We start from the raw sequence: 16363 nt of genomic DNA on the forward strand, positions 1-16363 counted from the left end.
ATCAGAGACTGAGCATGTATTTTCAAACTTTTTCAATGCTACGTCGATTAGCAACCAACATTTTGACTAGACTAACTTACTGACTTCCTTCTAAGGATAAGTACTCAAAAAATAAAAGAAAAAGAGATTTCTATTAATTCCTTAAGGACACTTTAGCTATCACTTAAGCAATGTGTTGTCGAGATTCTAAAAATATGATCAATTATGAAATCATTATGGGCAACTTACAGATCTATCAAAATTTTTATTTTTTGATTTGATCAAGACGTGGCTTTTTTTAGTAACTACTCGCTTACAGTTTAATCTAATTCAAAAATAGTGTATAAAAATTGCTGTCTATAGGCACAAGTTAAAGATGCAAAATTTATAGGACGTACGAATTTCAAGAAAACTTTACCCACTCACAGAAAAGACCTCTGGCATACCATTTAGCATTTTCCCTTCTTTTTTGCATACAAAAGATATAGAAAAACAATTGCTACAGTCCTAGCTGAGACTATCTTATGTATGGGTAAAGTACAAGTGGAAGCATTTCCCATTTGTATCGGTTAGAAATTGATGCTGGCTTGCATTAAAGCATGTAACTGGATTTGAAATACTTGTATGAGCATTCAACAGATCTCGACTTTAAGCTACCCCTTACAATTTTGATTCATCTAGTAAAATCTGCAGTCTATATCTCTTCTTTTAACTATTGGAAGTATAATTAAAATTGTATGTTGCATCCAACATACAAGTCCGAGTACTTTAAAAAGAAAAGCATTGTAACATTTTTGAAAGTGAAATGGTGAGATTTTAGACACCAGAATGATTTTGTACGAAATTCATTATTACCTGTGAAATATATATGCTGTTTTGAAGTACACAAAATTAAATATAATAGTGATAACAGTTAAAAAATGCATTTTTTTTCATACTTTTACATAAATGTGATAAAAGAATAGAATAATTCAAATTTCTGAAAACATTTTATAAAAAAATATTGTAATAATCGCAAATTACTTCTAGATAAATGTACTCGAAGAAATTATTTATGAAAGTTACATTACAACACATTGGAAATTATAAACCAAAGGGAAAAGTTTCAGGCAGTAATTTATTTCTGAAATTTAAAAAGATACTTTTAAAACAGAGAATCAAAACTTTTTTACTAATTATTTCGATAATGGAATATTGAAATTCACAACCATAGTTAACTAAGCCAATTATAAAATGATGGTTAGCGTAGAAACAGCAAAATGTTTTGGTTTTACTTTTTCTCTTAACATTTCAAGTTGTAACAGTAGTTCAATGCCTTCAACCGAAGATATTATAATCAAATTATTTAGTAAATGCACCAAATATATCTGCTTTTGAATTATTTTCTATAATAGAGGTAAATAATAGCATAATCATTTATCTCTGTTATTATTCATAATCGAGATAACCAAACTTAGTTTCCTATGGTTATGAACCACTCACATAGAAATGCTTTTTTCTCAAACAGACTCTAAAAATATTCGTTTTTAGAACTAATGATTTGTAATGATCAGTAGCTTTATTTGAATGATTTGCATTGAAGAAAGTTTAGTTTTCTTATTTATTTGCAAAACAGATGGGAATATCATTCATGATTCGAGAAATGATATTTTTTCACTAATACTGAAAGCTTCATATTAAAAATTAAGTTGCTCATGTCCGTAATATTTACTCAAATATTATACATTAATATTTGACTTAATTGGATCAAGATTTTTTGAAATTTTTTACATTGGGACATCACTTATAATCACATTAAATCGTAAGATTTTTACACAACGTACATAGAATAAATACATTATTCATACGTTTTAAATTTTTTTCTTCACATTTTATCTCTTTTGGTCAGTTTTTTTTGTGTGGATTCGTCGTATGCGCTGAGCTACTAGTAATTATTCTTACTAATTCGTTTTTTGCGAGACTTTAAAGTCGAGACTCCGAAAAAATAATATATTCTTTTAGGACTGACGATTTGATCTGATGAGCACAGAAATTCTTTTTTAGAGTTTATGTAAAACTTGTAATGAAACAAATTTGCAATGGAAAAGGAAATAAAGTTTGCAATAAAAATAATCTAGAACTCAGATGTTTTCCTCAAGGGATGCCACATAGCAACTGGTTTTCGTAAGGAAGACATCATTTGGTTCCAATGCGATAAGGATTTTCCTTTACAGTAGGGTCCAACAAACACATGGCCAACAGCCAGACATTTATCTGAGCTTTGGTAATCAGCAACTGTTATCCTCAGCTGCATATTCTGAAAAGCAATATCATTTACTTGAAAAACCTTGCTGTGCAAAATCACTGTAAAATTATGTAAAAAATATCATTGATTAGGATATCACTGAAAATATCATATGGTCAGGATGATTAGGAAGAATATCATTGAAAACATCATTGATTAAGATTATTAGGAAGAATATCATTGAAAATATCATTGATTAAGATTATTAGGAAGAATATCATTGAAAATATCCTTGAATAAGATGATTAGGAAGGGTATCATTGAAAATATCATTGATTAAGACGATTAGAAAGGGTATCATTGAAAATATCCTTGATTAAGATTATTAGGAATAATATCATTGAAAATATCCTTGATTAAGATGATTAGGAAGAATATCATTGAAAATATCCTTGATTAAGATGATTAGAAAGGATATCATTGATTATGATGAAGATTGTTAGTTTGACTGCTGACTTAGATAATCATTCAAATTAACAAAATGTAATATTATGCGAATTGTTTCATGTAACATTTTTCGTTGTTTTTATGCTAAAATATTAATTTATGTAATTTCAATTGAAGTCAAAATTAACTTTAACGAAAAATATTTTCTCTTTTTTATAACTGATGAACCGTTTTTAAAAATGATTTTGGTGTGACACATGCATCATAAGAACGCAAGAATTAATTTCCTACATAATTTTTGCACAAATTATTTCATTATTTTTTTCTTCAATTAATAAATAATTATTTTCGTATTATTTTCTGCTTAATTTTATCATTGACATTATATATTGAATTTGTGCTTTTTGTGCTCTCAAATCTGACTCTGAAATTTTTTTCAGCTATATCTAATGGAAGTCATAATTTTTTAAAATTATTAGCTGATTTGTATAGAGAAAGTATTTCAGTTAATGCAATTGTTAGAATACTTCTCAATTCAATTCTTTTATAATTTTAAATTTTGTTATTTTATTTTTGACATTTTTAAAAAAAAACTTTTTTGCTATTTAAACTATATTTTTTTTAAACATGTTTGTTTTCTTACCGTTTAGTTCCCAACATTCAGTATATAATGTACAAAACATCATTTAAAAAGTGTATAGTAAGTGCTTAATAGATGTAAGTGCTTAATATATAAAAGTTTAATGTGCTGAGGGGAATTATATATCGACTGTGTCAACCTTCATCTATCAAAAGGTACTTCAAGATAGAATCAACTTAACATGTCTTATATACTAGTGAATTGGCATTCAATATTTATAGTGGTAGTTAATGCAACATTACTCCCCTTCCAGAATTCTATCTCTGATAGAATTCGATGAACGGATATCACTAGCTGATTCACGCTGTTTATTTATTTAATTTTGCTCATTATATATATATATATATATATATATATATATATATATATATATATATATATATATTGGCAAGTTCTCAATATTGGCAAGTTCTTATCATGTCCGGCGGTCACCAATGAGAGAATTTAATTAATTGACTATGTTAACCCTCATCTATCAAAAATTACCTCATGATAGAATCAAGTTAACGTGTCTTATATACTATTGCATTGGTATTCAATATTTATAGTGGTAGTTACGGCACAATGTATCTCTCACTTTAAGATGATAAAAATAGGTGGTTAAAAGACTCAATTCTAACAGTTTCTAAGTTAGTTTCATTCTAACAATTTCTCAATTCTAACAATTTCTAAGTTAGTTTCATATTTCCTCCTATAAATATTTTATTAAAATAATGTAAGTAGAAATTGCGATTAGCTTGTATCTTGTTAGTAAAGTTATCAACATATTTGAAACTTGATAGAAGACTACGAGAAGGAAAGTTATTAAATATTACCTGCAAGACATTCCAAGGCACAGAAAATATGCATATGAGATGTAAATGCATAATGTATAAAAGCTTAATATGTATCTTTCACTTTAAGATGATAAAAATAGGTGGCTAAAAGACTCAATTCTTACAATTTCTAAGTTAGTTTCATATTTCTTCCTATAAATATTTTATTAAAATAATGTAAGTAGAAATTGCGATTAGCTTGTATCTTGTTAGTAAAGTTATCAACATATTTGAAACTTGATAGAAGACTACGAGAAGGAAAGTTATTAAATATTACCTGCAAGACATTCGAAGGCACAGAAAATATGCATATGGGATGTAAATGTTTAATGTATAAAAGCTTAATATGTATCTTTCACTTTAAGATGATAAAAATAGGTGGTTAAAAGACTCAATTCTATCAATTTCTAAGTTAGTTTCATATTTCTTCCTATAAATATTTTATTAAAATAATGTAAGTAGAAATTGCGATTAGCTTGTATCTTGTTAGTAAAGTTATCAACATATTTCAAACTTAATAGAAGACTACGAGAAGGAAAGTTATTAAGTATTACCTGCAAGACATTTGAAGGCAATAAAAGTTTAATATGCATCTCTCACTTTAAGATGATAAAAATAGGTAGTTAAATCAATTCTAACAATTTCTAAATTAGTTTCATATTTCTTTTTATAAATATTTCTTTAAAATAATGTAAGTGGAAATTGCGATTATAGTTTCTATCTCGTTAGCAAAGCTATCCACATATTTGAAACTTGATAGAAGACTACGAGAAGAAAAGTTATTCAGTATTACCTGCAAGACATTTGAAGGTACAGAAAATATCATCGATTCGTTGAAATTTGGGTCTCTTTCATTTTTCTTGACTGAAGTTTCCTTTTTAGCATATTTCTTCCCATTTTGTAGAAGATATACTTTCACAAAAGGACTGAATTCTAAAAAAAATATGATAAAAAAAAATTAATATCTTCTGCTTATTTACGCATTAGGTGATTTTGTTGATAAATTGTAGAATTAGTTCTATTTAACAAACCAAATAGAACTAATTGCTATTATAGAATAAAAAACGACCAATATTTTGTCTCTCGCATACTGTAAATTGTTGTAAATGTGGAATCAAGTGATGATATTTTTAAATCCAAACGAAATAATTTTAATTTCCTTAAAGCGTATTCTAATTTCTATGTGTTTTCAAAAATGTTTCTACCATTTAAATTTGGTAGATTATGAAACATGTCTGGGAGGTATTGTGAATTGGTTTTAGTTTTATGAATTTTGTATTATGAATTTGTAATATGAATTATGAATTTTGTATTATGAATTTATAATATGAATTATGAATTTTGTATTATGAATTTATAATTTGAATTATGAATTTTGTATTATGAATTTATAATGTGAATTATGAATTTTGTATTATGAATTTATAGTATGAATTATGAATTTTGTATTATGAATTTATAATATGAATTATGAATTTCGTATTATGAATTATGAGGTATTATGAATTTTGTATTATGAATTATGAGGTATTATGAATTTTGTATTATGAATTTATATTATGAATTTGGTATTATGAATTTATGTTATGAATTATGAATTTTGTATTATGAATTATGAGGTATTGTGAATTTTGTTATTTTATTGCTCGATAAGTAACTTACAAGATGAACTTCGTTATGTAGAGCGAAATTGTACAGTTTAATCATTATTTGCCCCTTAATTTTTGTTCGAAGTTTAGTATCAAATAAACAAACGGTTTTAAAATATTTTTTACTTTATACAAAGTATGTGAAATTGTTTAAGGTAATTTTGCAACGTAGTAGAATTCTAGTCGTTGTAAAAATCGGACTTTAATGGTGGTTGCAGGAAAATGAAGAAAAACGCGAAAGAATAAGAAGGAGAATTATAAAAAATGTAAAACATTGTAAGAAGAAGAAATATTATGAAATAAAAAAAGTGTTTTGGAGCTTGCATTTTGTAACTGATGATATTTAAAAATTATGTTTACGGTTTTTTTACCGGTATTTTATGTGACTATGAGACTTCGCTCCCTGCTCACTTCGCCCACCAGCCTACGTAGTTGATTCTCTTTCATCATTGTTTTTTTTTTATTATTAAACGACAATATTTTCGGCAAAAATACAGAACATTTTGTTTTCAAATTATACAAATATTCCTGATTTATGTAAGTTATTATATTAATCATAAGGAAATAGACGATTACCTAGATTTAAAAAATAATCATCTGTATTTGAAGAAAAAAAGTTAACCTAAGAAATACGGATAGTGCAATTAAATAAAAAGAAAGAAATCGTACTCGTTGTCCAGACTAAAAAAAAAAAAAATCAAATGGAAAACTGTTTTTATCACTCTTTATTAAGTTTTTTTTGTTATTAAAAATTTCACTATACAACAAATGGAAATTCGAAAACAAATTTCGAACAAATTGGAAATTTGAAAAAAAAAATTCTATGTTAAGTTCATAGACAAATACCCTTTTAGCATACCAGATTTCAGCTCTGTAGTTGTATACTGTGGTCTGTAGAGTGGCCCAAATGGTATTTTCTCCTACAAGTTCAACAGTTAGTTGTTTCTCTAACTAATTATCAAATGTTAAATTTCCTTCTCTGTATATTTTTCTACGCACCTTCGCAATTTCAAGTTTCTAGGTCTTAAAGGTTTTGCGTCAAGATACAAAATGAAATGTTAAATTAAACACCCAAAACAGCGACCTTTGCGATATTTTAATAAAAAGATAAATATATGTTTAGAAATACCTTCATAAAAGCATCAATTAATGGTTTAAAGATGATTTTACCTGATGGTTGAGATGATTTTTCCCATCTCAAATTTCTACCTTTTACGATTACCACCGTCAATCTCTCAGCAGTGGGTAAGTAGCTCAAAGAAAACATTATATCACCTAATTCTGCTGGACCCTATATAAACAAATCATATATAAGTTAAAAAATATATCAACTATTTTTAATTATAGATTTTTGACGGATTAAAGATTGATCGTTTGAATGACTATGATTATTTCAAGCGAGCATTTGTAAAAACATTTAAAATATTTTTCTTGTCATTTTTTCAGTTACTTAATGTTCTAGCCTCTTAATATTAAAAGTTCTAGAACAAAAATATTTGTAAGAAATATAGTAAAACGACCATTTGAGTTAAGTACCTACAAGCGACGCCACTCGTGGGTATCGAACCTGATTGACTGCTAAATCATGCCATTTGCTTATGCCACGATAATCGGGTTCGACCACCACGCGTGATTTCACTTGCAGGTGTCTACTAAATCTGATTTGAAAATTGATGATTAGTGTGATAACAAAGTAATTATTCAGTGTGATAACTATGATAATGAATGATTCAGTGTGATAACAATGATAACGAATGATTCAGTGCGATAACAATGATAATGAATGATTCAGTGTGATAACAATGTTAATGAATGATTCAGTGTAATAACAAAGCAAGTCTAATAGCTGTAACGTAAACAGACTGGCTTGTTCATGCACAACCAGCTGATTTCAGTAGTCTTCTTCTCGAGTTACAGGTACCTAAATCTATGTAGCTTTCAAACTATTTTTAAAAATTATTTTTTTCATCTTAAAAGTGTGAGAATTTGTTTTTATTTTATACCGAAACAGATCCTCTTAATTAAATTAGAGAATAGTCTCCAAAATTTTATATTTGATTAATAATCGTTAGCGTAAAAAATTTGTTATTTATTTTTTTATTAAACTATTAATATTATTCAAAAAAAACATGGTACTGTGTAATCTGATGAATACAAAAATAATTTTTGTCAATATTTGAAATTTAAATAAAAAAAAAGTTGCCAACGTAGTTACAAATTTATCAGGATAACTATTAGTTAAATGCCGAGTTGATATACAGAAAGATATATTTGATTCGAAACAACTATCGAAATTTCGAATTAAGGATATGTTTAACATAAAGCAATGGGCACTGAGACATTCCTTTATAATTTATCATAAATGTTTACTTTCGGAGATTCGGATTAAGGATATATTTAACATAGTGCAATGCGATATTATTAAACATTATTGCATTGCAACTTTCTCTTATAATAAATCAAAAGAGACGTACTTAATTCGATTTAACAATCAGAGGATGGATTAAACATAATAATATTATGTTTAATCTATCCTCTGATTATATTAAGCCTAACTCTGTCCTAATCTATCCTTTGGAATATATTAAGCCTAACTACACTATAACATTCATTTGTAATTATTCAAAAGAGGCATACTTGATTCGAATCGACTATCGGGAACCATCCCATAAACGGCTGTTTCAGATCTAAATCAGATATTTTGACTTCAGCTTCTCCCAGTATGGAGTTGGTGTATTTATCACAAGTATAAACTGTACAGAGCAGCGATCTCTGACAGAGATTGTTTTCGTCGACTCCAAAAAGAAACTGTTCCTTGAACATGGGATTGTTGTTTTTACGCTGTACCTATAAAATATTCAATACGTAAAAAAATTCAATTAACATTTATTCTATAAGAAGAACATTTCATTATGAAATTCATTACAGTCGTCGCAACATTTATTCTATAAGAAGAGCATTTCATTATGAATTCATTACAGTCGTCGTAATATCTATTCTATAAGAAGAAAATTTCATTATGAAGTTCATTACAGTTGTCATAACATTTATTCTATAAGAAGAACATTTCATTATGAAATTCATTACAGTCGTCATAACATTTATTCTATAAGAAGAACATTTCATTATGAAATTCATTACAGTCGTCGTCAGTTTCTAATAGATTTATTAGAAGCATTTTCAACCAATTAAGGAATATATAACTATCTATTTTAATATGTGCTTTTAAAATCCCTGTTAACAATGTAACAAAACTCACTAAGGGCTACAAACTAAGATTTAAGTGAGGGCAAAAGCGAGATTTTTACTTCATAAAACTGACGAAATCAAAACTGAGGAATATTTTATTTTATAACCGTCGTTGAACAGCCGACCGCCCAATTTTATGGGTTTACGACTACTAATGTTCAACTCCGCAGCCTTGTAATTTTGAACCCAATACAGAAGACAAGGAAACTCCTGGATCGAGTATTGGGAGAAATTTACCTTCGTAGAGGACTTTTTGATGGAGCTAACCAGCATTTGCGTTGCATGGAGAGGAAGATCACGAGAACTTCCCACGGTTAGCATTGGCGGCAAGGGGACTCTAACCCATGATCCGTCTACCACTGAGGATATTTCACGCCAGCACTGTGGTTGGTGCAACCCAGATGTGGAATTCGTATCGACTGGGATTCGACTGCGTTCGCCTCATTGGAAGGCGAACGCTCTGTCCCCTGAGCCATCACGGCTCTAGGAAGGCGATATTAAAAACATTCAAACTGGTTTGAATGCTAGATGAAATTTTAAGGTATATCGAATAATCGATTTTCAATTCTTCAAGATTTCAATGAGCAAAAAACAGACTGGTCTTGTGGTTGTAATCTTCTTTAAAGAAAAAACCAATTAACAAACATATATTTCGATAGGAAATTTTAGACAGGCACTTAGCAGTCCTTGGCAGCCCTTTCCTCCCTTGAAAAGGGCCTTGATTACGTCACAAGTAAACTACCTGCATAATTTTTTTTAAAAATTGTCTTATAAAATAGAAATGTCTGTGACTTGTTTACTGAAATTTGAAATTCTAGTATTTCCAAATTTCTCATAGAGTTAACATATGTACACGGTCTTACGGGTGACTCTATCGGGTGATTTGATTTTTTTTTTCTAGAAACTAATCACTTATAAAAAAAAAGTGGTAAGTACATCATTTCTACGTACTCTTTTAGTTCTATTCATTTGATTAAAGAGGGTATTTAAATAGATGTTCTTAGAAACATTATAATTCCAAGTAATTAGTTCATTTATATTGAAATTAAAATCATTTCTGTAATCGTATAAATCAGCAAAGCAGATATTTTTTCCTTGTTTAATACCCAAATCCCAAAAATTAAAATCAACATAATCTATTATCATCATGATTACGAAGCAAGATTAATTTCTCTGGGTAAATATTATTTAATAAAATTGAATAATCTTGAAAATTAAAGATAACTCCAGATTTAACTTAGATTTAATTTAATATTATTTTATTAATTTAGTCTTAACTTATATAATATATATATCTTTATATGTAAGAAGAGAGTGGAATGATAACGCATAGCCAATCACAGAAGACTTCTGGTTAGTAACGCACAAAACTGCCAATCAAAATTGAGAACGCATGTGTGTGAAAAGGTAATAATTTTTAATAATGCTGTCAAAAAATACAAAATACAAACTGACCTCAAATAAAACTCAGAGCACTTCGAATCAAATAATAAAGAAAACTCTATTAAGTTTATAAAAAGGAAGACTTATCAACTCAACAACAAAATTATAACATCGCCATTCCAAAAAAAAAAAAAAAAAAAAAAAAAAAAAAAAAAAAACTCACACTTGTTACGTAAAGCTATAAAAACACCGACGACTATTTATGCAAGCGATTATATATGATTATTATGAACTAAACTTTATGCAAACGATTGTTTAAGACGTCATTAGATAAAAGTGTCATTAAAGCAATATTATCCAGTGTTTATTAATAATTTTGAGTGGCAATGTAAAAAGATAGTTGTTCTAAAGTTTTATAATAGAATGTTTGTCTTGATACAAAGCAGTTATTTATTTTAGAACTCCAATATATTTTAATAGCTTTGATAAATCTGGTAGAGTTATTGGAAGTACGAATCAACACTCTCTAAAGAAACTATTTACATTCCAAATTATCAAAATATATTGAACGGAGTTTATTTTAAAAAACTTATATCTTTTATAAAAAATGGATCGCCGTGTATTTTAGGCGATATCAACAGCGACATAGAGTTGAACATAATTTAGCAGCACAGAATTACCTGGAAAATAATCGTAGTGCTATCAATACGCGACGGCGGAATGCGCGGCGAAGAAACGTTGAAGAGTCAAGACGTTTAAATGAAAACGAATACCTTGGTGAGTCTTTATCAGTCATTATACCCCCTTTTTCTGTTGGAACATTCAGTGATGAATGTGTAAACTGTGGTGCTCTTTCATTTCCAGCAGAGCATGGCAGAACGAAATTTAATTGCTGCTATCATGGCAAAGTTGAGCTCGCTAATCTGGAATATCCAGAAGTATTAAAAGATCTTTTACTTGGCAGCCATTCTGATGCAATTAACTTTAAACAGAATGTTCGATCGTACAACTCTGCATATGCGATGGCAGCTTTTTGCCCATCTCATGAAATTTCTTTTAAAGGGATCAGTTGTCTTACTTTTAAAGGTGATGTCAATGTTACTGCGACAACAAGCTTGATCCCTCCTAATAATCAAAATCACAAATTTGCTCAAATTTATATCCAGGACAGTGATTCAGCATTGTCGAGTAGAATTTCAGATAAATGTCTTAGTTAGAAATATCTTTCTTAGAAATGTCTTAGATGTCACCATATAGGGAGCTTCCGGCATCCTATAAGATCATCAATGATTTGAGTTAGGCTCTGACACGCGTGCTTCGGATACGGAGACTAATCTCCGGCTGATGCCCTATAGTAATGTGTTAAATAATATTACTTCCTCGCTTTATATAAGTTTATAATATCGTTTGTATTGAAATTGCTTTATATAAGATTATAATGCTGATAATAAGCACCTCTGACATTTTACAATCCTATCATATTCTCTCTATGTGATGTTGGTGCAGAAAAATTGCCAGCTGATCTCCAGGAATGAAGACGACCTTAATTTTGTTCGCGAAGCAAACAAAAATGTAATTGCCTAGCAATTATCGGGGGTTGGCGAGCGGTAGCGAGCAGGGGGCGGAGCCCTCTAGTATATATATATATATATATATATATATATATATATATATATATATATATATATATATATATATATATATATATATATATATATATATATATATATATATATATATATATATATATATATATATATATATATATATATATATATATATATATATATATATATATATATATATATATATATATATATATATATATATATATATATATATATATATATATATATATATATATATATATATATATATAATATATATATATATATATATATATATATATATATGTTCTTATATGAGGCAAAAACACACAAAGAACGATGAGGTTAAGTTATAAAAGCAAATTTAATGGCATGTGATTACAATAAGTGTTCAAAACAGTGGCCGGCAGCGGCTATGCACGCAGTACAACGGCGAAGAAAAGATAGGCGAACATTCTGAAACACACTAAGCATATCACGAACTTTCCCTGCAGCTGCCGAAAGCTAAGCGACAAGTAAAGCAGCGCAGTAACTCGCTACAGGAATGGAGCTTTCACGTTTGCATCAAACAAGTTTCCAAATGAGCCAGCACCTTTGCGTTTTGTTTTCGACCATGCATTCTTTGATAAAAATTGTTTGCTTGGGTGTGTACTATCACTTCCTGAAATTTTGCCCATCTTTTTAGAACCACCCTGTATACATATATAAATCTATGATTGATTGAATAAATTGATTAAAATAAATTTCTAAAATGCTCTAGTTTTCGAGATCTAGGAGCAGACTAGTTCTTAAAATCAGCTTATATTAGGTTCATTGCAATTTTATAAAGTTTTGGCCGATGTTTTGTTGAAATTTTTTAATGTTTTATTGAAATATCATTATGTTTTGGCCGACATTCCTGTTACCACGGTGTTGTGCTCAAGCAGGATTGGCGCCAAACATAAGTCGCCAATTTCGCCAAGGGGCAGCCTCAAGTATATTTTTACCAAAGTAATTACTTTGTTCAAGACTGTAGGTCAACCTTACAAAATATGAAACACACTACAATGATTTACACAATACCTCACAACTTGAAAATAAAATAGTTAAAAATAAGAGTTTGTTTGATCTAAAAAAAATCTTACCCTAGTTTGCATGTTTGTTGATCTATCAGGTAGTAGGAATACTTTGATATAACTATCAATCACTGAGTTTGGAATAGGTCCTACTAAATCTCTGGCTCGGTTTATTATCACTATGAGGTCCTCTGTCTCACTGCAAAATAGGAATCAACAATTTTGTTATTATTGTATAATATAATAATGGAAATTATTAAAATTATGATACAAGAGGTTGGAGATAGTTGTATGGTCTCATACATCCACTACATTTTGATGAGCAACATTTGTTTGAAAGAGACGTTACATCAAGTTCCTTTTTTTCTTGTTACTGTCACCAGAGTAACTTACAAGTTTTCAGAATTCCCTTCATATAATAGGACAATACACAGAAACATTTTATTGCTTACATGGAAATTGGAGTGTTTTTCCTGCCAAAAAGCTCCCATCTACAATTTGAAAATGTGCCTTTTTGTATTGTCCCAAGATCTTCATATGTTTATGAAATTTTTAAGTTATTGTTATTATTAAGAATTGAGCATGAGTCTAATATTCGACTGCAAATTCAAGTATATAACTTGATTAAATATTATAATCTCATGCGAAGAAAATTTTTTTGTTGTAAAAATTGCCATACTGTATGGTAATGACATTTCTGGTAAAAAGAAATCATATTTCTTGTTAATAAAACCATAATATACGGTATTTAAATCATTTATTTTCTGTTCATATGGTAACGGTTTTCCGGAAATTCTAATTTTTAAAATTAAAGTTCTTTTTACCACACATTTAGTAAAAAATCAAAACCAAAAAGTAAATTCAATCTAATGAAAAAATTACCAAATTTTGATCATGATAAAATTACCAAATTTTATCACATATTATAAAGCCATATTTTATTGTTAATATTGCTGAAATGCTCTCCGATTAGAACTACCGAGCTTATTGGTCCTTCTATGGTGCCAGAAATGTGGTAAATTTTACCATGCTCCCGTAATTTTGATCATACTTTTTTTCTCAGTGTACCTAATAAAATAGCTGTCTGGCACTTAATATCTAGAATAACTAGCTTTCTCGAATACAGTTGTCAGGGAGTTGAATTCTTAAAAAATTATGTAATATATATTATTCATTGTAGCTTCTTAATTATTTAATTAATCATTATTAATTAATTATAAAAGGAGAATACGCATGTCAAGTTTAATTTGTTATTTACTAAATGCGTTGCAATGTATACCATTTTCAAATAAAATACGTAAAAATTATTGCTTTGCGCAATGTAGGGGAGAGTGGAGTCAATTGTAACAGGGTTGTAACAGAGCAAAAATTTCGAGTGTCGGGTTCTAGATTTGGTTCCTAGGTGGCGCACAAGGTGTATTTAATAAATCTACATGTACACCCTTGCTGGCAACCATTTTTATGTAAGATATTTTCACGCTACGTAAGTACTTTTTTTTGGTATTAGAATATTCTATTGTAACAAAGTAATTTTGTTTAAACAGATAAAAACTATTAACCGAATATGTAAGTGGACAACTTAATTAACATTTCAAAAAAAAGAGATTAGTTTTGTTAATTAATTAGCATTGTTTTTAACAAATGAAGCTGAAATGGAGTCTTGGGGACGATTGTAACAATACGTAAAGGGACAATTGTAACAGCTGAAAATAAATAATCTTAAGTTTACAAACCATTACTTAACTCTTTAAGAACCACCAATAGTTTCCTATATTCATTTATATTATGTTGCATGTGCAATATTTTATTTGTCACCTTTTACAGCATAAATTAAAATTTTTAACCCTTTAAAGTTAAAAGTTTAACCCTTTAGGTCTCTGCTCATTATTATTTTTACTCCTAAAATATCACTACTATTTTGATCAATAAAAAAATATATCACAACTAGGATAATATGTATAATTAACTATGTTTTAGTTGAATTCATGAACTGTTACAATTGATCCCGTAAGTGGGGACAATTGTAACAAGTGCACGACTGTCAAAAATCGTTAATAACTAATATAATAACATTTAAAATAAGTTTTTTTTTCTAGTGGAGGATAGTTTACTTTACTCGTCTGTCAATTAATACTAATAATATATTGGATTTTTTGTTAGTTAAAAATAGTTAAGTAAAAAATGTTACAATTGACCCCACTCTCCCCTATTTCTTATAGAATACATAATAGAACACGGGCCGATCGGCCAGTGTAGGGGACAGGGAACTGTCTTTGCATCACAAAGGTCCTGGGTTCGAATCCCGGGCAAGGCATGGATGTTTCTTTCTCTCTCTGTGTGTTCTATGTCCTTTCTCCTTTGTGTGTGAATGTGACCAGCCCTATAAGCGGGTTGTGATTGTGTGAATGGCGTGGCAGAAGTCGAATTCCTGGCCATAGATGGCGCCACTGAAAAACAGGAACAATCGCACATCCACTGCCTAAACAGGCATACGACCAAAAAAAAAAAAAAAAAAATCGAACACGGAGAAGGAAATTCTGTTGAAAGTACCGAACTATATGCTGATGACATTTTTGGTAAAAAAAAAAAGCCAAAATTCTGGTTTTAAAAAAATGACGGTAAATTTTTCCATATTCTATTCATATTTTCTCCGTATTCTATTCATATTCCATATTTTTTTTTTCAGTGCGCACTTTAATTTCAGTCCATACCCATTTCATAGTTGTTAGCAAACATAATTGAGTTTTGTATAATATATAATGAAAAATTATCACAAAGTTCTACAACAACTGCAGCAATAAATAAAAATATTGAATGTAATTTTTAAAAATTAGTTAAACATTTTTGTTCAAGGTTCATTATTCCTGATTTTTTTTAAAAATGACATTTGAAGTAGCTTGAATATTATGTAGAGTTGGATTAGAGCATAATTTTAACATAAAATCAGTTTTCTATTGTATATTAAAATTTATAGTTATAGTTGCGTTAAGAAATAGTTGCGTACATTACATTAACATTAGAAAGACTGAAATACCTATATTACCCAAAAGCGGTCAAAATGACTGCATCGTGAAAGAATAACTAATGCATAAAGAAATTTGTTTAAAATTAATTTTTAATATTTTTGATATTATTTTCAGTTATACAACAAGTTATTAGTAAATATTAACAATAAAAAAATTATATGTTGTAAAAAAAGTCACAAAATTCTAAGAAATTGTGTCATCATTGTTTTCCTAATTGAAATTAAGAAGCAGTCAAAATGACTTCCTTTAGGCAATCTAGTGTTAAGGGGCAAAATTTAATACGTCACTA

The 16363-nt window shown here is 28.7% G+C and overlaps 1 protein-coding gene across 1 annotated transcript in view; it reads right to left on the reverse strand.

The window, feature by feature from the left end:
* Positions 1-904: 904 nt before the first annotated feature.
* The window catches only part of LOC107453857 (synaptotagmin-12-like), a 44056-nt gene continuing 28597 nt past the window's right edge, over positions 905-16363 (reverse strand). Inside the window, exons 6-10 of the mRNA XM_087167733.1 lie at positions 13118-13247; positions 8392-8601; positions 6925-7045; positions 4899-5038; positions 905-2275 (exon numbers count right to left, since the gene is read on the reverse strand). Coding sequence (XP_087023859.1) covers positions 2093-2275; positions 4899-5038; positions 6925-7045; positions 8392-8601; positions 13118-13247 — 784 coding nt within the window. The 3' untranslated portion in view covers positions 905-2092. The remainder of the gene's footprint in view (positions 2276-4898; positions 5039-6924; positions 7046-8391; positions 8602-13117; positions 13248-16363) is intronic.

Source organism: Parasteatoda tepidariorum, chromosome 1, assembly GCF_982258835.1.
Source record: "Parasteatoda tepidariorum strain Cologne lab strain chromosome 1, Ptep-v5.0, whole genome shotgun sequence".
Taxonomy (NCBI): domain Eukaryota; kingdom Metazoa; phylum Arthropoda; class Arachnida; order Araneae; family Theridiidae; genus Parasteatoda; species Parasteatoda tepidariorum.